Consider the following 22,348-nt stretch of genomic DNA (forward strand, 5'->3'; position numbering starts at 1 on the left):
TATAGCAACTAAATATAGTTGCTATAGCAACCATGCAGTACTTACTAATGGTTATTATGGTGGTGGTGGTGGTGATTGTTATACAGTATTTCTATACCATCTTTCTCACCAACTCTCACAATGAGTGGGAGTCTTATAGACCCAAGATGGTTTACATAGGCAGACTGTCACCAAATCCCATTTGGAGTTTTTACAATTAAAATTATAATTGCAGTAAGTGACTTCTCAATCTCTGTCCCTTAGTCCTGAAAGTTACTAAATTCTTTCTCCCTCTGATTGATAGAAGCAGACACTTCAAAGAAAGTATTGAGTTCATCCATGAGTGCCGGCTTAAAAGGGAGAGCTGTCTTGTTCACTGGTAGGTATTGAATTTCATACCATTCTAAGGCTGCACACTTTCCTGAGAGTAAGCCCCACTGAACATAATGGGACTTACTTCTGAGTAGGGATGCATAGGATCAGTTGTACATTGACTGATAGTTTTGTTTATGGCAATTGTAACTTTGGTGAGATTTATGGGGGAGGGGATAAAGGAGTGTTTTGAGTGGACCAAGACATTTTCAGCTGGCTGGCTGTTCCCCCAGATTAGCAAAGGCAGTTGGCAGACTTTCCTGCTGGCTGTAGAAGTCCCACAACTGCTGGGCAAGGAGGAACAGACCTGGGCCAGCAAGAGTCTCGCAACAAAGGGAGGAGGGGTGAGATCCAGAAGGATGCTGCTTAATCTGTTGGGAAACATCCATCCATATCAGGCTCTGTTCGATGTGAAGCATTGGTCTGAAGCAAGCACAAGGAGAAAACAACATTGTAGGCCAGTAGGTTCCTGCACAATCTGGCAGGACTCCTCTTCCCTCACCTTTCCTGTCTCACCCGTGGAATTGCCTCCATTTCCCAAAGCCTATTTCTGATTAGAAAGGAGGCAACATGTGTCTCTTAAGTATGGCCACCTCTGCTCTCCTAGGGATTGCCTCTTTTCTCCTTCAGGCTGTTCCTGGAGTGGAGAGTGGCAATGTCTTTTTCCATCAGCTCCTTGTGTAAAAAATTGTTGGCAACTTTTTCTCCCTATTTTTGTACTGGCAGATACGAGTGATAAGTCTGTGTTTCTCTGCCTTGTTAAGGAGTGTCTTTGTGGCCACCCACTTCACAATTGCCTTCTATGAACATTACAGATTAACAACGTTAAAACCATAACTGGGTTTGGATGGATATAAGTTAAGGTAGCTTATTCCAGGAATGACTAAATATATAGCAGGCTATGTCTAACCCTGGAGGCCCCAGGAACAGGTGCACCAAGTCTAGAAATGCACTTGAACTTTTGCATACATTTTTTTCTTATTGTAGCTTTGAGTGCTATGAACCGACAAACCAGCCTTTTTCGCAAATCATGAAAGTCAGAAATTTTGAAAACCTGTGTGTGTGTGGGGGGGGGGGGGGCGTTGGGAGTAGTAGTTCAACATGATTGGATTGAACTACTGATATTAGACAACTACAGAAGGAAAGAATAGCTTGAATGAATAGATTGAATAGCAGTGTGTTCATTTTATAAAGTTAGAAGAAGGTAATGGGAATTTTAAGAGTATGATTTTGCCAGATTTTCATAATTGGACAAATCTGTAAATGGTGAATTCTCTACTCTTAGTGTTTTGAGTCTTAAGTCATTCAGTTTTCTTAAATGAAGGCCTCTGAAGTCACTTGACCAGTTTTGAAATGTTGCACTTTTGTTCATGACATTACTGACCAGTGGCAAAGCTAAGGGGGAGCAGGGGGTACATTGTCCTGGTATCATTCCTTGAGGGGATGCCAATCTGCACCCCATTTGGCAGATCCCAAGGCCTCAGAAAGCCCCCTGAAGAAAAACTTGAAGTGCCTTTCTAGGGCCTCTAGGAGGCCTTCTGAGGAACAGGGAGGCCGTGCGTGGCCTCCGTGTGCCTCAGACTGCCTCCAGAATGACCGGGGGGGGGGGGGTTGGTTTTCTTGGCATCTGGTCTCTTTTTGTATTAAATTTTTTTTGTAACCTCAGGTGCTAGATCCCTTAACTATGCCACAGTTACTGACTGTTCTATAACTTATGTTATAGAAAACTAGTGTAATTCTCCATCTTGATTGACTTGGGATTTATCTAAATAATACACTTAAAAGTTTAACAGTCATTCCTTCTTCCCTGGAAATTGTAGTTCTGAAAGGGGAGGGGACTTCTAATTAAGCTACTGTTCCCAAGATTCTTTGATGGAAGCCATGGCAATTAAATTGGTATAAAACTGACAAACATTTGTAGTGTTGGCCTTTAGCATTTTCTGTTGTGTAACAGTAGGCATTTTCAACAAATGTTTTGCATCCCTGGCCTGCTTTTAAAGCAACAGCTTATCTAATTCTGAGCATCTGGGGGAACATGTCTTAATTTGAAATTTACTAATCCATGCATTATGTTCAGGAACCTACTTATTTAATTGCTATTTTATTTAAAATACTTATGTGCTGCCTTTGCACCAGGCAGGTCATTCAAGACCCAAATTAATGTGTTTGTCTGTGCTTGGACGGTGATATAGCCTTGCTGGAGTTTCCAGGAGTGCAACCTTGGTCGTGGCCTACATCATGACGATCACCGACTTTGGCTGGGAGGACGCACTGTCTGTTGTACGAGCATCAAGATCGTGTGCCAATCCCAACACAGGCTTCCAGCAGCAGCTAGAAGAGTTTGAGAAAAATTATGTTGCTCAGGTAAGTACAGCTGGCTGCTGCTTGGAAAAGAAGTGAGAAGGCCCATTGAATGAGTGCGTCTCGGTGGAACTGATTAGAACTGTCCAGAAGAGTTCTCCTCTGTTATAGGGGCAGGGAGGGGGCAAACAACTCTTCCATAGTCCCATCGCAAATGAGGTTGATGTGGCAAGCAATGAACTTTCATTGCCTACTTTTTTTTTTAAAGTTTTGCCCACTTTATCTTGGAGCACTGTGGGAATGTCCTTAATTCTTGGTGGAGGGTTTGTTGTTGCTCAGTAGAAGAGCACATGCTTTGCATGCAGACGGTCCTAGTTCAATCAATGGCATCTCCAGGTAGGGATGGAAAAGATCCCATTTCTGAAACTCTGAAGTGCTGCTGTGAACCAGCATAAGCAGTACTAAACTCGATGCAGCAGTAATACTTGGACAAGGCAAATGTGACTGTTCATTCCTGGTGCAGTGTTTCCCTATATCCTCAAAGCTTCAGAGATCACCATAGAAGTGACCGATTCTGCTCCACTGCCATCGGCTCACTACAAAGACCGATACACGTTTTGCTGTCTTTAAAATTAGACCTATTCCTGGGTATATTTGGGGTACTGATTCAAAAAATGGCATCGTTTTTTGCCCTTAAACGTTGAGTTTAGGAGATATGGCATAGCCTTGTTAGTGAATGGTTCATGTAGCTTCGTCATGAGGAAGCCTACGCCATGGCTTCCTCATGAGGAAGCTGCTTGAACCATTAACTGAGGCACTGCTGTAACTCTTAAACTAGAAATGATAGTGGAAAACTGATGCTGGAATCAGCAACTCAAATTCATATAACACCACCATAAATTTTGAAAAAATTTTCTGACCCTCAGTTTTGCAGGCCTGTATTACCTAGTTCCCAAGATAACTCAGAAAAGTGGGTGGTTCAAACATCTCTAGCCCAGCTGGGTTCTTTCTGGGAAATGTCCCGGTTGCAGGAAGAGCAGCTAGTGATGTTCTTAACAGTTCCACCCTTGCAGACTGCAGTAGTATGCTGTGGCTTCTGTTGCTCTAACTAAAACTGTTAGGATATTGATGTAGAGATGTGATAAATATAAGTAGGCTACACTGGACTGTTACTCTGTATAGCACTAAGAGCAAGTGATTGTACGTGCTATGCTGAGATATTCTTGTGAGATTAGAAAAGCCTGATTGTTATAATTGTGTTTGTCATAATAGAGGTAAAGCAAAGGCCAAGATGCATGTTGGATTATTTGGCCCTGACATTGCTCTTGCTTAAACAGAGCCATAAAGGGAAGAGAGCAACTGAACTGGGACCTTTAAACACTTCCTGCCATGATCCTGATCTAGATTTTCCCCATTGCCTGCTGCTATTTGACGTGTCAGGTAAACTTTCAAAAGGAGCTTCCCTTCTCTGGGGAAACTGCAGGCTACCATTTCAAAGAGACTCCAATAGACTAAAAAATTTGGATAGACCAGACTCCTTCACAGAATCATTGCAGGTAGGAATACCAGGTCCTCAAAATAATGTAGTTCAGGAGTCTTGCCCTTACTCTTTTGACAAAATGCCAAATGACAAAATGATCATGACTTGGACAAAGAAATAAGTGAAGCATCTTATGGAGACACCGTTTATAATACTGGGTGGCTTCAGTTATTCACACACAGTCTGAGTAAAATCATGTTCAGGCCATGAAAAAAGAGAACATTTCTAGGCATGCTAAATCAGTGGCATTCCTTGCCACTCTGCCAACTGGGGGCACACCCTCAGGTACATCACTGTGCTAAATGATTTATGCTGTAGAGCATTTGGTTCTGGAATCCACCAGAGAGGAGGTGACCCTAGACATGATCCTATGTGGTGCCCAAGGTATAAGTGCCTAGTGCAAGATATAAGTACTGTTGAACAGATTGGGAATAGAAACTATACTGAGATCCAGTCTGACAGCCATGTAATTTGAAAATTTCCAAGGAAGTCCCTTGCCAACACATTTGACTATAAAAAAGAAACTTCTCAAAAATAAAGGGTCCAGTTGAAAGACAGTTCAGTAGGGTCAGATCTCTCCGGAGTGCTTGAAGGTGATTTACATCTGCAATATGAGAAGTTCAACTAGAGTGTATACCTCTAAGTAGGAAAGACCACACCAGGTCCAAGAAGATGCCTGCATGGCTCACGGAAGCTTCCCTCAGGAGAAGCTTCCTTGCCCAAATGAAGAGAACAAAAAGGAACACAAACTTGGGCAAAAGCAATGTAAGCTGACAAAAAGAGATGGGGGAAAAATGAGCTAATGCTTAAAAACATCAAGGCAAACAATAAAAATTTCAAATACATAAAAAATGGGAAACTTGCCATGATGGTGGTTAGACCACCACCATAATGAGGGAATAAAATGAAAGCTTAAAGGGGAAGTGGATGGAGATTGCAGAAAAGCTGAATGAATTCTTTGCATTTGTCTTCACTACAGAAGATGTAAGACAGATACACATGCCTGAACTGACCTTCTTAGGGAGGGGGTCTGAAAAATGGTAGCCTAGTCCTAACTACCAGTGGCGCAGCCAGGCCACCTGGCCTGCACTGTATCCAGTACTATGTGGGAGCCGGCTGGAAGACTCATTGGGAAGAGGAAGACAACTTCCCCTTACTGTGATTAATGCCTTAGCCATCCCTATGGGGCTCCTCGGATCTCCTTCAAGAATCCGTATTGGGACCAATGCTTTTAACTTGTTCATAATTGAATTGGGGCTGGGGTAAACAGAGAGGTTGTCAAGCTTGCCAAAGTCACCAAGCTACACAAGGTGGTAAAAATAAAAGAAGATTGTGAAGTGTTTCTAAAGGGTCTCTCCAAACTGGGTAAATGGAAAACCAAAAGGTGTATGAAAATGAAATGTAAATTGATGGGAGAGTATATCTTCCTCTCTGCTTGTAGGCTTCCCAGAGGCAGCTGGTAGGCCACTATGGGAATTGAATTACTGAAATAGATGGACTTTTGGCCAGATCCAGGAACAACTTTTCGTATGTACTGAAAAGGATTAGCAGAGGGAAAGGGTTAAAGCCTCCCCATTGCCTTGCCCTCCTATGGATACCCGTAACCCTGTTTAAACCAGAAAAAATGCATATTAGTTCCAGGACCTCCCCATGGATACCAAAACCCATGGATGATCTGCTGATCTTAGGCCCTCTAATCCTCCAGAGATGACCAGAGCTATGCTCTAGTTGCCTCCGCAGGTTGTTCTGAGGTCTTCTGGAGGCTATAGAAGGTCAGTTCCAGTTTATCATAAAAACTGGAAGACCTTAAAAGGCCTTTGGAAGTCTGGGGAAGCCCTCCCTGGCCCTCTGAAGGCTTTCTAAGACCTTTGAACGCTACTTCCAGTTTTTATGATAAACTAAAAGTGACCTTCGAAGGCCTCTTAACACCCTTCAGAAGTGATTAGAGCGCAGCTCTGGTTGCCTCTGGAAGGTGCATGTGGGGCCAATCCCACAGATGGTGAAATCCATGGCTCCTGAAGCTGCAGATACAGCAGGTCCACTGTAGTCTGAATGTGTCCTGCTGGATTTTAAGCTGGTCTTGTTTTGTAACCAGGATGCTTTGATATTTTTAACTATACAACATCCAGCCTTGGTTTTGACTTTTCTGCTTCTCATCTTGCTTTGCTGTTTATTCCAACAGCAGAGACAAGAGTAATATAGATAGGAATCTCTGTAGGGCCAGGGAGCTGCACACTGGCTCATAGTAAAAGCCAGTAAGCATGGCTATGGTGCTGTTTTTAAACCCTCCTCTGATTATCAGAATTCAAACATCCCAGAGTAGCCCTGTGTCAGTCTGAGTCTGCTGAAAATCACCATTTCTACAAATTTCTGGTGTTCAAAACTGTTCTTCAAGCCATATGTGCAATGGTCTATTAATCTGTCCTCTTTGGCTGATTTAGCATTTTTAAGTGATGTCTGCCTTCTTATAGACTTCACTTTTTTCCAAATAAATATGGATTTTGTTGGCTGTGCTTTGATGGTTATGAAGTCACTGTGGCATTGCAAGCAACGTATGATTCAGCTATACTAAATTCACAAAAAGCTCAGCATGTCCTGGTTCATTGAAAACTAGGGTAAATGGGAATACAAATGACTTTACGTAATAAAAAGCAGAGGGACTTTCCAGCCTGGTCTCCTCCCTCCGTATTTGAACCCTTACAGTCATTTCAGATCTGATAGGTCTGAGCTGAAAAAACGAATTGTCCGTGCTTTATGCAAATAGCTTTAGGAAGATCGTAGCATAAGTGTAATGTTTTCGTTATCTTAAAAAATTCCATGTAGTAGGTGAATGTCTGCAGCTTTTGTTTTAAAAAAGAAAGAAGAGCATGCTAGGTTGCAGGAATGTATTCCAAGAAGTGTTGTCTCCTCTAACTTTTTGTCTATGGAGGAAATGTCTTTTTTTTTCCTCCTGGGCATGCTTCTGTTGCATTGAAACAGTGCACTAATAACTATTTGGTGTTACTAGTTAAGTGATTCCCCTGCCCTGGTCCCCACTGCTCTCTGCATACCATCTCCATGTAACATGGTTGTTTTGTAACCAGGGAAACTGTCTCAGATGTTGCTATCGCTCTAAGTACTTGTTCAACCCTAACATCCCATAGCTAGAGGTGTGATTTTTTTCAGTGATAACAAAATAAAAACATATAGCACTGCTTTGTGCACTTCTCATTTTTGTAAACCGCCTCTCCCCCCAATCTGCAAAAAATAATGGGGTGGTGATGTTCATGGGTAATGACTATGGCTGCATCTGCTGACACTATTATCACCTACAGAGTACACATTTAAAGTAATTATAATTATAATTTATAAAAATGTGCCCTTGGAATAAAAATGCATAACACCACTTTCTGTACTTTTCCTCCGGGGGGGGGGGGGGGAGAGAATGAAATCTGTGAAAAAATAAAAATGTTTAAAGGAACACCTCTACCCATAGCTCTTTGGCCTTGCCCTTTACCACTTTTTTCTCTCTTTCTGGAATCTAACCTGTTGGTATATAACTTGCCCAGTGACAATAACTTCGTGCACCTCATGAAGTGGACAGTAGTCCACAAAAAGCTTTTGCTGTTGGTCATTAGAGTGCTGAGAAACTTGTTACGACTGTCTCAGTCATTTAATCACTGATGATGATGCACAGATTTTGCCCATGGACTGGTCCAATAACACAATACAACTGTGTTGGGAAGAGTGGGCCACTTTGTTTAACTTTTACAGTGTGCAGTAGGAAAACTTAGAAACCCCCCAGCAGTAGGAGTCCTAACGTGGGGAGATGGTTGAAACTGCTGTTGGCATTCCCCATTCTTAAACTGGGCATAAAACTACTAGATTCCAGGCCACCCTTGATCTAAACCAAGGGTGTCCCTTAAAAGTCGCACTTTAAGGGAGGCAGTGGGATGATGAAGCCTTCAACAGGTTAAACCTGCAAGTCGCAACCATTTCCAGCTGAGGGGTTTGCCAGCCTGCCTCATTGATCCAGGCCAGCCTCAAGTGATTGGTACTGGCTCACCTCTAGACTTTTCTGCTTTGTAATGGACACCAAAACCTAAGAACATAAGAGCAGCCCCACTGGATCAGTCCACAGACCCATCTATTTCAGCTTCCTGTATCTCACAGTGGTCCACCAAATGCCCCAGGGAGCACACAAGACAACAAGAGACCTGCATCCTGGTGCCCTTCCTTGCAACTGGCATTCTGACATAAGCCCATTTCTAAAATCAGGAGGTTGCACATATTCATCATGGCTTGTAACCCATGATGTAACCCTACTCCTTACCTGCCTGGCCTGCACTAAGTCTGCAAGTGACCAATTAAAAAAGAAAACCTTGCACAACAACCACCCATTGCCGTAACAGTCTGGAGTAGGTGAAAAAAACCTGCCAATTTTTGCTGCTAAGAACCTGCCAATTTGCTCCCAAAACCAGCAGAAAATTCCTACTCAGCCCCCCCCCCCATGAGCAAACAGCTAATCAAGCACTGATAAGGGTGACAGGTGGGCAGGGTTGAATCTGGCTTCAGAGCTTTCATTCTGCTGGCCAGCAACCCACCCCATCCTATCAGCTCACACATCAGCTCACATGGCATCTACCTTGTGAGGGGTTGAACCCAGCGCAAACTGCATGGTACGTTACTGGCGCCACTATTTCTCTCTCCTACACCTTCCCCTTTTGCAACTTTTGACATTTCATACATTGTTGTGGTCTTACTTTATTGGTGTAAGCACTGCTCTTCTGTGTTGCACAGGTTCTCAGGGAACCCTGAAGAAGCAAAAAAGTACATACTCTGAGTAAGGCTATTCTCCTTCCTGTTCAACCATATCAGAACTATTTACTTTTTTCCTAGGATTTTCCTGCCTTCAAAGAATGTGTGCTATTCCTCCCCCAACTCCCAAGGGGGAACTATTTCCTGTTTGTTTGGTTTACAGCAAGCTTATGGTTGCTTCTCACAACAAAAGAACTCTTGGGCTGCAGATTTGCATATTCTAATGTGAGGGTAATTCTAGGAGGGAATCAGCAGCCTGCATTTTTAGTTCTAGGAGGGAATCGGCAGCACTAATCTACTGTAACAGTTGGCAATTTTTATCACACTACTCGCATCTTATAGTGCCGTATAATCTTTAAAATGTTATGAATTTATAGTCTAATTGTGAGTAATATATATGTACAGTTTAATCTGATTTGTGTTTACATGGGAGTCAGTCTCACTGTTCAAAGGGAGCTTCCTACCTAGTAAATCGGTTTAGTATGGAAATCTTAGACTATGAATTAAGTGTTGCCTCTACTTACTTTGCTGAAACACACATTCATTGTTCCTTTCTATAATTTCCTCTTAGGTTTGCACAATTAGGAATGGAATTGTGCATGTCCCACTACCAGTGTGTCTTCCCCATTCCCTAATGGGGTGTAGTCCAAATTACTTTTGTAAAGTAATAACTGGGCTATGAGTAAGGGGACAGCCCTTGGAATGTGTAAAGCTTTTCAATTTAGTCAACAAGGTCTAGGTCCAACTTGACCTCAAATGCCAGTGTCCAACATGGAACTCATCTTTAAGTGCTCAGCAGACAGGAGGGGTGGGTGAGTGAGCGGTGACTATTATTTTTCTGCCTGGTACCAGCCAATCAGTGTGCATTGGTACTGAGTCATTCTGTTGCCTCTTTCCTCCCAGGCCAGTTGGAAGGGGAGAAAGAGCAGAAGAGTGCCTTGGCAACAGCATGCCCATGGTTTTGATAGGTGTTGGGAAAGAAAGAAGAAGCAAAGCAAGGCAGATCAGGTGGAAGCAAAGTGCCCACTGAAGGTTGCTTCTTGACTGAAGCAAAGTCAAAGCCTCTAGTGCCTTTCCTAATGCTATATATTGAATAAATGCTGCAGATATTTTGTAAACAAAAAGTCTGTGAGGGGCAGAATTACCACCTACCTCTCATTATCTGTGACTCTGTTCTTGTTATCCACAAATACTGTGTGGATGCATTTTGAATGGTAAGGGGCTTGGTGGAGCTATGAGCAGGCAGATGGGCAGGGGCAAGAGAGGTTGCTGGAGGAAGAGGAGAAGACACAGTGGGTTCCTTGCAAACAGAAGGCAGCCCCAGTGCTGTGCAGGGCAGAGGAAGAGAGACCTACACAGTATATGGCTGCTGAGGAGGGGGTTGTGGTAATCACGCCCATCCAATTGTACTCCTCGTTTTTAAAAAAAGTTGTATGGGTTGAGTCTATTTTCCACATCAAATGTGCATTGGTATTGACCTGTGAAGAATCATCAGACACGTTTGTGTCCACTTCTAGTCTTGTCCCACCTTCTTGGGCACCATTTCAGGGATTCCAACTGAACTTTCACAACCCTGGTGGTGATAGGCCTCTGGAAGTCTTCCTGAGGGCTGCTGTGGGGCTGGGGCAAGTCCAGAAAAGGCCAAGTGGAGGAGGAGGAGGAGGAGGAAGGGTGAAGCAACCCCATCCCCCTGTTGAACTCTGAGGTTCACTGTTGGGCCTGCAGTCTTCAACAAGTTGAGGGACAGCCAACACAGAGGAGGAGATATCAAAATCTCCCACATCTGATGAGCCCTTGCTATCATCCACCCCTATAGACTTCAAGGTTCAAAAAGGTCTAGAGCGTATGGTGAAGAAGGTTTCTTGGAATCTATTCCCATTTTTCCCATAGGCTCAATGATTCAGTATACACTAATTTGGTATCCACTAGGTTTTTCAGGAACCTAACTTAGCTGATAATGAGAATGGACTGTAAATCCTCAAATACTACAGAGAATAATAATAATAATAACAACAGGTATTTATATACCGCCTTTCTTGGTCTTTATTCAAGACTTTATTCAAGGCGGTTTACATAGGCAGGCTTAATAAATCCCTATTAAATAGGAATTTTTACAATTTCAAAGAAGGTTCTTTCTTTCAAGAACGACTACATTCAAGGTGTTTCATTCCGATCTGGCTTCACATTCTGGCCTCCATCCTCCCATGCTCAGAGCAGATGGAATTGCTTGGCTTCAGCTTGTCAACTGCTCCAAGGTCGCACGGTGCCGGTGGCCTCAAACTGGCGACCTTGTGGATGTTATCTTCAGGCAGACGGAGGCTCTACCCTCTAGACCAGACCTCCTGCCCACAGGAATTACAGGCAACTATCATCCTCTTTGCTGGAAATGTAAAAAAGAAACAGGAATCCTTTTCATTTATGGTGGAATTGACCACTGGCTATGACCATATGGTTGAATATTAATTCATGAAAAGAAGTGCAGGAATCTGTGCCATAGCAGGCAGGGGGCAGTACATTTGAGGTACCATACTGGAGTATCACTTGTGGAGGTGCCATGAGAGGCCGAGCCAAGTTGGCGGCCACTGCTTCTTAGTGTTTTGGTGGCTTCCTAGTTGGCTCTTGTTGAGCCTGCAAAGGAAGAGGAAGGGGACAGCAGCAAATTGTGAAACCGCCACCACCGCCTCTTCCAGTAAAACCTGGAAGTAACATCATGTGACCTCATAGCATTAATGCTCTATGCCATACCTACCTTCCTCCAGTGTTCAATTGTCAGAGGGCTCGGTTTATCCAATAATGTGTTATCAAAGGTCAAGCACCAATAAGTGTATTTCTAATTACTATACTTTTCCCAATATGAGCCATATCTTTGTTTGCCTATCAGTATCCATGGAAAACTGATCCTTTTTTACTAATATGGGACACTCTTGTTGCATCTATATTCAATTTTGGAACAGATTTGACTTCCAAGGATATGTAAGTGCTTTTATTTATACAGGGGGACCCCATATCTGTGCATCCTGTATCCACGGATTCACTTATCTGCAGATCTGGTTCACGTCCCCCCCCCACACCTCTTCTGGAGGTGAGGGGAGCTCTGAGCCCAGCAGAGGCTGTGGATGGACATCCACAGCTTCTACCAGGTTCTGAATGAGCGTTTCAGTGGGGGGGAAAAACACAACTTCCCAGTTTCTCTGTGAAACTGGAAGTGACGTTTTTAATGCCTTATCATTAAAAACATAGCTTCTGGTTTCGCAGAGAAACAGGAGGTTGCCTTTTTTTCTTTTGTGAAACAGTCAGAGCCTGGCAGAGGCAGTGGATGTCTTTCCACAACCTCTTCTAGGCTCAGAGAACCCTCCAGAGGTGAGGGGAGTGACACTCTCCTAGCATCCAGAGGGTGAGGGAAGGCATTTATCTGTATCCATTGTTTCATGTAATGGAATTCCTGTGGATATGGGGGCACACTTGTATAAAAAATGTGTGTTTTATGTTGGAGAAGTTCTGATTTGGGGATTAAGCAGATTCTGTAGAGGCATATTTATATGAACAAATGACTGAACAGCTCTGTCCAGATCCTGTAATATAGTATAATTGATAAAATTTATATTACAAATCTTGCATGTGTTAATGTTCGTTTTTTATCTGCTACCTCATTAATTCAGGGCACTGTTTTCAGTTCATCAGAATGTATTTAATCAGTGTACAGATGCATTATAGCAATTTCTGGTTGCTGTTTCAATTTACATTATGTAAATTATATGTGCGTCAGTTATACTTAAACCATTTTCATAGTATCTGTTTTTTCATCCTTCCAGCTCAGAGAGTGGCTCAGGGCAAAGTATGGTGAAAACACTTTGCAAGACCAACAAGAAGCCAAGGATCTTCTGCAGAAGTACAAAGCCCACATAGCGACCCAGCCAAGCAGTGGCCCAAGGCAATGGAGTGATAACTATTCATCAGTGTCTTCCTTGTCAATGACAGCTCCTCAGTAACAGCAAACAAATGCACTGCTCAATCCGTGAAAAATAATAAAAAAAAATATTGATTTGCAGTCACTTGGCAAGCTAGCTCTCTAGGTCTTTCTGCACATGTACAATGCAGATATGTTTGTATGTAATAGCTGAACGATCAGGTCTTAAGGCCTGATCTGCACAAGCAGCAAAAAGTATTGGTAAAGTCATAAGGTAGTGCAGTGGAAGGTTCCACTTCAGACTGCAGTGATAGATTTTTGAGTTCCTCACTATATTAGAGAACTCAGTTTCCTGTAAGTAGAAAACTAGCACACAGGGAGTACACTGAATTAGAAACGTTTTCCTTTTATGTGCTTTTTAAAATGCAAGTGCTTGTTATGTAGGGGAGCATTTGAAAATGATACTCTCCACTTGCAGTCTGAAGTAATAAGGTGTGTTCTCCTATCTCATGCCTCTGCTTGTGTAGACCAGGTCTTAGTTTTCTTGGTGCAGGAAGACAAGGGCTCCAGAATGTTTTGTCTGGTTGCACAACAGAAATATACCATCCTCACAACTGCCATTGGTTATACTATCCACTTTCTCTTCTTTATCAGATTCTCCTTTCTCAGCTTTCCAATGGATATGTAGTGAGCATGCCACTTCCTAATTGTAGAGATACCAAATTGTTTTCTACCTATCTCTGTCTTCAGGTTGTTCATATATCTAAAGTTTGGCACAGCTGCACTTTGCAAAGTTTCTGAATCTAATTTTGGCCTTCATCTCTCCGAAGGAGGAAAACCTATATGCCAGGGTAACTTTGTGCTTTGATGGAGCTCTGTTGCTCTTTTCACTGCGGTTATTTCTGCTACTGAAGCGACAAGCTGTTGTGCAGCAGAGGTGTTACTAGGGTCTGCGTCACCACATGGAAGAGCTTATTGCATCATCCCCATGATGAATCTCCTCCTGTACCAGACCATACAGAATAAATTACAGTATCATATGCACAACTTAAATGTAGTGGCCTCACTAGGGTTGGTGTAATTCCCATTCACTTTATTCATTTTTTTTATTTTAATGTATAACACTCAACAAATCAGTAAACAACTAAAAACCAGTGGCTAACTTGATGGCATTCACACAACAGAGTAAGAGTTCTAGTGTTAGCTCTGATACATGGAAATGAGAGCTGATTCAAACTAACACCTTATTGGTTCCCTGCTGTGTCATAATAACATTTCACTGGCTGTCAGAACTATTCGTCTCATTGGTCAGTTTTAAGTTGAGAAAATTCACTTCTTGTTACATACCAAAGTTGTGTTTTCCTTTTCTGGTTATTTGGTCATAACTTTTGATAGAATACAGATATTTCAGTGTGGTTTGTTTCATTACATTCTGCATTAAATTAAACAAATTTTACATTAAATGCAGTGGCAGGGCAACGCCTCAGACGGTGGTGATGCACCATTGCCCCAAATCTGTCAGTTTCTTGGCTATAACCTTTGATAGAATAGAATTATTTCAACAGAATATGTTTCATTGCATTCTGCATGAAATCACACATCAAATGAAATATAACCTGATGGTATTATTCAAAAATACCAAGATTTCACAATTTTGGCTAGTAGTAGTGTCACCACCACCACCACCACCACCACCCCCCACATGTGTCACCCGGCACAGTTTGCACCCCCCCCCCCAGTGACACGACTGTTGTGCAGTATAAAAAGCAGCTTATCACTTCAGCAGTGAAAAATGCCACTAAATTAGGAAGCAAATCTCTGGTCATGTGACTGGGTGTCCCCTGCATATGTATCCCTTCTTTAAATGACTTATTGGGCAACTATCTTTTAAATATATGCTAACACAGTTGTATATTTTAATTATATTCCAGAATGAAACCAAAGTGTTTCAGGTAATTTCATCAGTATTGATTATACTGACTTTTGCCTTAGAAGTTGTTCCCATAAATTATTTTTATAGGTGAGGAGTAGAAAGATCTGAAAGTGTATTGCACATGTATATATTTAAAGACATACAGTGGCTACTGTGTTATAAAAGTTTTAAAAGTTACCCTTGTACTACTGAAAAGGCTTTCTTGTATACAGGTATTCCCTGATATCTGTGGGGGTTCTGTTCTGGAACCCCCCCCCCCCGCAGTTAACTGAAACCACAGAAACTGGCAAATTCTGAGCCCAGAAGTAAAAATTAAAAAAAACAAAAAACTATTTTGGTTTCTCCACCAAACCAGAAATGACTTTTTAATGCCTTATAACAGTGGTTCCCAAACTGGTGGGTTGCAACCCACCAGCCAGGAAAGCACTTGTCCCTGCCCCTTTAAGGAGTGGGGAGGGGGGCAAAGCAGTAACACGATCCCCAGGATCGCACTGCTGTTGGGGATGGGAAGGCAGTTGTTGTACTTACCTGGAGGCAGTGCTGCAGTCCTGGAGCGTCTGGGTGTTTGGGGAGCCCTCTACAGGGCTCCCCACGCCTGCAATACTCTGAAGAGAAAAACCGGCAGTTTTTGCAACAAAAGAGGAAGTGCCAGGATTTTTCTTCTTTTAAATACTTTTGCAGGCATGGGGAGCCCTGCAGAGGGCTTCCTGCATCCTCCAGACCCCCCCAGGACTGCAGCACTGATTGCAGGTGAGTTCAACAACCTTCTTCCATCCCTGACAGTGGGGCAATCCTGAAGTTCATGTTGCTGCCTTCCTCCCTCCCTCCCTCCCTCCCTCACAACAACTTACAGTGCTGTCAACTCCCTTACAGGAATTTGGGAAGCACTGCCTCATAAGGCATTAAAAAGTCACTTCTGGTTTCACAGAGAGACTGGAAGTAGTATTTTTTTTTTTTTTTTTTACTGTCAAGCTCATTCTGAACCCAGCAGAGGCTGTTGATAGCAGCCTCTGCTGGGGTAAGAGGACCCTCTGGAGGCAAAGGGAGTAGAGCTCACCTCCGGAGGGAGCATGCTCAAGGGGCCCTGCAGACTCCATCCATGGATGAGTGAATCCGGAGGTATGGGATCTGCGGATAGAGGCCTCCCCGTGTTTGCATCCTGGTGAAGTTTCATGTTTGGTTGCCTTTCCTAATGCGATATATTGAATAAAAGCTGCAGATATTTTGTAAATTAAAAAGTTATTGTGTTGTCTCTTCTTTATAAAAATAGTTGTGACACCAGCTGTAATTCTCTGTGACCCTATACCTATAGCATGATCAGCTCAGATACAATCTTCTTCTTAGTCCACCATGGAGTCTGGATAATGATGTACCAAATAGTCCACAGCAGACAATCTGGTGTGTGACCTGTGTGTCATCAATTATTCTGAATCATCATGGCAGTCAAAAAGTTCTCCATAAAGTCCTGGAGGTGGGGGAAACCCCTTTTGCCGAGCAATAGGCCAAAAATTTCTGAAGAACATTGCAGATCCTATACTTGGAATGTCAGTTGCTGCTAATGTTACAATGTGATCAAAGTACTTTTCATATGTTATCTTAGTATTTCTTATAACTACCCCGTGAGTCGAGACTGCAGACAGAGAAGGAGCCCTGAGCCTGAAAGTAGCAGCTTACTAAAAGTCAGCTAGTGAATTCATGGCAGAGTCAAGGTTTGAACTGGAATTCCACTGCTCAGGGTGTTTCATACACAAGCCTTAACTTTTGCTTTAGTTGGATTTAAAATGTGAATATAAAACCTTTGTTGACTGAAATGTTCATTCACATAGCAAATATGTATCCTCTTTTTCTTTTTTTAACATAAGCTTCATGTGTGAAAATACACTTGGACACCTAACTACAAATAGCTTGCTATCTCTACAGTGGATAATCCCTAAATCCTGGGGTATAACAAAAGGGAATAGGTACCTATAGCATGTTCATAAACTTTCAGCTGAGTGGCTAGCTGGTTGGAAGCTGTGAGAATGCAGATTGCTAAGTTACATGGACAATGGATCTGACCCAGCATGGCAGCTTCTTGTGTTATGTTCTGTCTACTTCTGGTTACCGTTTTCTTTTTAAATGAGCCTTAAATAAGTAGGTGGTCATTTTATTCCTGAAATTTAGGCATCTTTTAAAGTGATCAGACTATTACTTTGTCCATGAAGATTGTGCCAGCTCCCTATTTAGTTTTTGAGGCTTGCTAACTCTGCACTTCTACATTTGAACTGGGCATGGTGCTCCTGTTTTCACTGTTTTCTGGCCTACCATCTTTACAAGCACTGCTCCCTGGTTGCTAAGAATATGAAGCCAGATTGATAGGAGAAGATCAAGTATGAAGGGAGAAGGAAAGGAGAGCACAGGCAGATGGCAGCTGAGGCCAGGAGTACAAAGAACAGGTCTAGTTCAGTCTGCAGTTGTGCTACTTTCTTGAAAGATGTCTCCTTCTTTCAATATGAAACTGGAAGTCTGGAAATTCATTTTGGTTCTTTTGCCTCTCTTGGTCAAATGATATCTCTGTTGTATGACCACCTGTTCTGAAATGGAACATGTATGGTCACAGCAGCAGCAACTCTGTGTGTGTGTAAAAATGTAGGCTCTCGTATGGAATCTCCTTCTCTGTGTGTATATAACTAACGGTGAGCGGGAAGAACTCCTAAGCCCACATTTCCCTTCAGACAAGAAGGCCTGGCCGCCTACCCTTCAAGATTTTTCTGTATGATAAAGTACAAAAACCCGTAATGATTCAGACAGGAGTCGGGACAAGAAGTCATTCAAGATATGTAGATGGCCATGGTTGTCTTGTTTGGAGGTAAGGTTGAAGAACATGATGGAAAAAGAAAGATCATAGTCATTGGCCCCTTGAAAGCCTACACTCAAAAATTCCACACTACCTTCCCCGCAAGTTCTCAGCAAGAAGATAGCTCTTGACTTCTGTCTGGTTTCATGCTGTTGGTTCAAAGTGAGTTGAATGGCTTCTGTTGTTTAGGCTTAGATTAGGCTATGGGATATCTGAACACCATAAGATGAATAAGGATCATGCCGGCCTAAGTTAACTGAAAGCACAAGGTAAAAAAATGTCAATTTTTTTTTCTTCCAGTTGTAATAATTATTAAGTTGTACTTAATAATTATTTATTAAGCCAAACTAGGTATGTCAACCTGCAGTTTGCATGAGGTTCCCCAGTAGGAACTGTGAGGGATGGGTGATTCAGCCCTCTGCCCCTACTGATATCCCAGTCTGAATCAGAGCTCCCATAGCTGCTTTTGCCCCAGGACAGAAATTTCCATTTTATTAAGATGGAAAAACTTTGACTGGAATCTACTGCTTCTAATTATTTTTCAGAGTGCTCTTCAGAACTCTTGCTCTCTGTGCTGCTCTCACTGGTTAGAGACCGATATTTCTTTGGGATATGGTTCTTTTCCAGTTGTGGCATCATCCCCCTGGAAGACCAGTCCTTTAGCAGCATTCCCAAAGTGGGTAAAAAGCAAAAATTTGATTCCACTATGCTTTTGTGCTGGAGGGTCAGGAGGGATACTTAGCACAGAGGCTTGGAATTCTATTAGTTGCAGAATTGTAGTTGTACTAGTAGTCGTATTAAATCATAAATTTGTACCGGTTATGGTTTTATTGGTTATCAATGGTTTCAGTTGTCTTTTGCATTTTACTGTTATGAAGCTAGGGCTTTGAGAAAGATTCCTGAGATGGAAGAGTGGAACAGGACAAGTAAATATATGGGTCTGAGTGGCTTGAAACATTACACCTTTTTGTCCCAGCTTATGAGAGAATATTGACACAAATCTGATCAGGTTGTGCTAATGAGAATGCATTATGTGCCTACGTGCATTCCCTATACAGTACCATTGCCCCTTGATGGCTTTGCTTTTAGAAATGCCTATACATCATATGATTCTCCCTCCACTTGGGTCTTTGGATGTCAGGGGGTATGCCCTGTATGCAGCAAAATGTATCTAGCTAATAGTCTCTTTTTGATATTGCAATTGCTATTAAATGAAAAACACTGCAGAATGAGCAGAGGATGCTACTGCAATAAAGCTGTCAGAAGCGGCAAAAGTAACATTGCGCAGGAGTTCTGCTTTTCAGAGAAAGCTTATGAAGGCCCCCCAGTGGCTCTTTAGCTTTTTCTTGCAAGAGTTTTCTCGGTTCAACAGGAGAACAATAAGATCTGTGTGTAAATGTGTTTCAGTGTATGAAGGGCAGGGCAATGGGAAGTTTGATATCCCTGGTGCAACTCAAGCAAATGTGCATTGGACTAAAAATTCATTCAGCTTTGAGAGTGGGATATATAAGATAAAACTTAAAGATTTCACTACATATGCAGGCTGATCTTCATTTAGAATAAATGTTTTAAGTTTTTTGTATATGAAAAAGGAATACATAGATTATATAAATTTCCAGAATGGAGTTCAAGGCCATTGGGAGAGGTGATTTTTTAAAATTCTCTTTATGGCTTTTTAAAAACTATTCATCCTATGCAATTGGAGAATTAAGGTAGTTTTCTCAATGTACTTTAATTTGGCATCAATTCATGTCATCAGTACGATTGGCTTTCAAATATATGTTTAGGGTTGGTGTGTGTCAGGACTGCATTATGTTCAAATTGACTAACTAGGGTTGCCATTGACCAGAAAAAAAAAGTCTGGCCTGTTCTTGTGACTTAACAGTAACCTGCAGAACTCAGTGAGTAAAGAATTGCACAACATGGGGAGAATGTCATATTATTATCACCTGCTAATATCTGTAGATCAAATTGCTGTCAAATGTATCGGAGCAGACATCAGTAAAAAAGTTTGCAACCTTAGACCTAATGCATGGAGAAATTGCACTGTGGGAAAGATTGGGTGACCAGATGGAAAAGGCAGTTCGGCTTGTGTGTGTGTGTGTGTGTGTGTGTGTGTGTGTGTGTGTGTGTGTGTGTGTTGTTTTTTTTATAAACTTGTATATAACAGCATTGGTCAGCCTTGCAAGATCTCCTTTGTATTTTATGATAATCCCAACAACAGAAGCTGGGTGGAAAGAAGCAGTAAGGGAGGTAAATGGTGATGGGGAGCAGAGGCAGATGCAAAAGGATCTCAAAACCATGCCAAATAAATCCAATTATAGTACTTACAGCACCACTTAAGTCATATGCTGGAATGACAGGCATATAAGAGTAGGGGGCAGAGCTTTCTCTGTGGATGTCCCCTGAATTTGGAAGTTCCCCCTGCCTTTGGAAGGGCCTCCCCCTTTAAGGAGCACTCAAAGCTTACTTATTTCGTCTGAAGCTCTGTAATTTATTGGACACTGCTACGGTATGTTGTCTCATTGGTTTCTGTATGTTGTTGGGATGGCATTTGTCATTTTTATTGTAAATTGTGTTTCATTTTTTTTACATATGATTGTTAGCTACCTGGGGTTGTTCTGATAGAAAGCGGGGTACAAATGGAAATAAGCAATATACAAGTACAAATTTAGCTATGAGTTACTATGCATCAGAGATTCTAATACAAAACTCTAACACTGGCCTGCAGAAAGCTGCATAAAGGCCTGGTCAAAGCCAATCAATTAATCAATCAATATTTTACAGGTAAAGGTTACTGGCAGCCCAATCGTATTCACTCTTTCCTGGGAGCAAGCCCTATTGACTCTAATAGGACTTACTCCTGAGTAGATATGCATAGGATTGGACTGTAAGTCTGATAAAGGAGTAGCACAAGGCCAACCATGGCAGGTTTTTGTTTTTATTTATTTGCCTTTTAGAGAGCTTCAGCCTGCATTAGCACTCTTAAGCATAATGTTCTGTTTCTCAGCAGCAGAACTCTGAGGATCTCTGAGCTACAATACTTGCCTATGGATCAGGCAAGTAAGTGTCTGCAGGACTACAGAATTGTTGTTGTGGTTGTTAAATAGTTGGGAGTCAAATGGCTTCAGGTGACTTGGAAATCCACCAGTAGAACCCTTTCAATGCATTCCTTTGTGAGGGTTAAGCACAGCTGTACTTGTTGAAATTCTGTAGAACCCTTTCAATGCATTCCTTTGTGAGGGTTAAGCACAGCTGTACTTGTTGAAATTCTGTCTTCTGTGCAACTAGTAAGACAAGCACCTTGACTTCTTTTGCATCTGGTTACTCTAGTGATAGCTCTTACTCCTTGGTCAGCAGAGCTCAGTTGATGAGATATGGCTAAGTGCAAGACCCATTAGAAATAGCCACCTACAACCAATGATGTAGCCATCCTGAAGTGGAGCAGCTTCCTTCATGTATCTCAAAAGGGAATCTGAATGCATTGTGTTGCTGTGACCTGGGAGTCCATTATAGAATGCTAGCATCATCTACCTGCTATCCAACCTCCTCTTCAAAGGCAGGATCATCCACCCTTGAAAGAGCAGCTTACAGCCCAGTTTCCATCACAGTGCACCACAGGCAGAGGGCAGAAAGATGCTCAGAGTGCCATTTCATGCCTGCAAACTGAGCCATATGCCACAGAAGGAAGGAGGAAGGCATCTCACTACATCATTGTTGTCTCTCACTACATCATTGACTGCAGGTGACTATTCATGGGGCAAAAGTTTCTCCCAGTATTAAAAACCAAAATCAGATCTTGGTAAAGAACAGCATTCACCAAACAAGTCTTCCAATAGAAAACTTAGGTCTAGTATTTGGGGTCTCTAGGTCAAGGGTCTCCAATCCCCGTCCCGGGGGCCAGATGCGGCCCGTGGCCGGCCCACAGCCAGCCTCTGATCCCCTGAGAGCCTCTGGCCCAGTTGACCAAATGCAACCAGGGTTGTGCTTGTTAAGTGGGGGAATGGGGGAGTGTGTGCTTTATTTCTTGGGCTGTGTTGGTGCTTGGAGAAATTCTGGGTATTGAGCCCATTCATTTATTCATTCATCTAAGTTCCATCTCTAATGTATTTAAATTTTATTAATTTTTTTTCTGGCCCTTCACACTGTTCAAGATATTTGATGTGGCCCTTTGACAAAAAAGATATTTGATGTGGCCCTTTGACACCCCTGCCCTAGGTTATCCTTCCATTCACTGCCACCGAACCCACCTTCCTCCCAAGCGAAATCTGCCTTCACTCCATTACCACCCTGCTCCATCCACCTCCTCCCTATTCCATCCTCCCCTACCCTGTTCAGCCCTCCTCCCTGCCTCCATCTAGCCCCCTGCACAGGTTTATCTACTCTGGCAGGTCTCCATATGTCTGCCAGCACACAGGAGGCCACTCTGACCAGTAGGCCAGCAATGTGCATTGGTGGAGGCTGCTTTGTGGCAACTGTAAAGCAGCGTCTGCTGGTGCAACATTAGTTATGCAAGCAGGGGATCCGTTAGAACTGGGCCATAAAACTTCCCAAAATACGTTTGCGATTCTTAAAGGAACATCTTAATTCTGTTCTTTATAGTGACTCTAATCTAGCAGATCATTTTATTTAGGTGGGTTTCCCCAAAACTGCTATCTTAATGAGAACCTTGCTGCTGTTTTA

At 42.4% G+C, this 22,348-nt stretch overlaps 1 protein-coding gene across 1 annotated transcript in view; it reads left to right on the forward strand.

The window, feature by feature from the left end:
• The window catches only part of DUSP22 (dual specificity phosphatase 22), a 47,275-nt gene extending 32,157 nt beyond the window's left edge, over positions 1-15,118 (forward strand). The window contains exons 5-7 of the mRNA XM_066625380.1: positions 284-358; positions 2,544-2,715; positions 12,802-15,118. Coding sequence (XP_066481477.1) covers positions 284-358; positions 2,544-2,715; positions 12,802-12,978 — 424 coding nt within the window. The 3' untranslated portion in view covers positions 12,979-15,118. The remainder of the gene's footprint in view (positions 1-283; positions 359-2,543; positions 2,716-12,801) is intronic.
• The last annotated feature ends 7,230 nt before the right edge of the window (positions 15,119-22,348 follow it).

Source organism: Tiliqua scincoides, chromosome 4 (genome assembly GCF_035046505.1).
Source record: "Tiliqua scincoides isolate rTilSci1 chromosome 4, rTilSci1.hap2, whole genome shotgun sequence".
In the NCBI taxonomy this organism is placed as follows: domain Eukaryota; kingdom Metazoa; phylum Chordata; class Lepidosauria; order Squamata; family Scincidae; genus Tiliqua; species Tiliqua scincoides.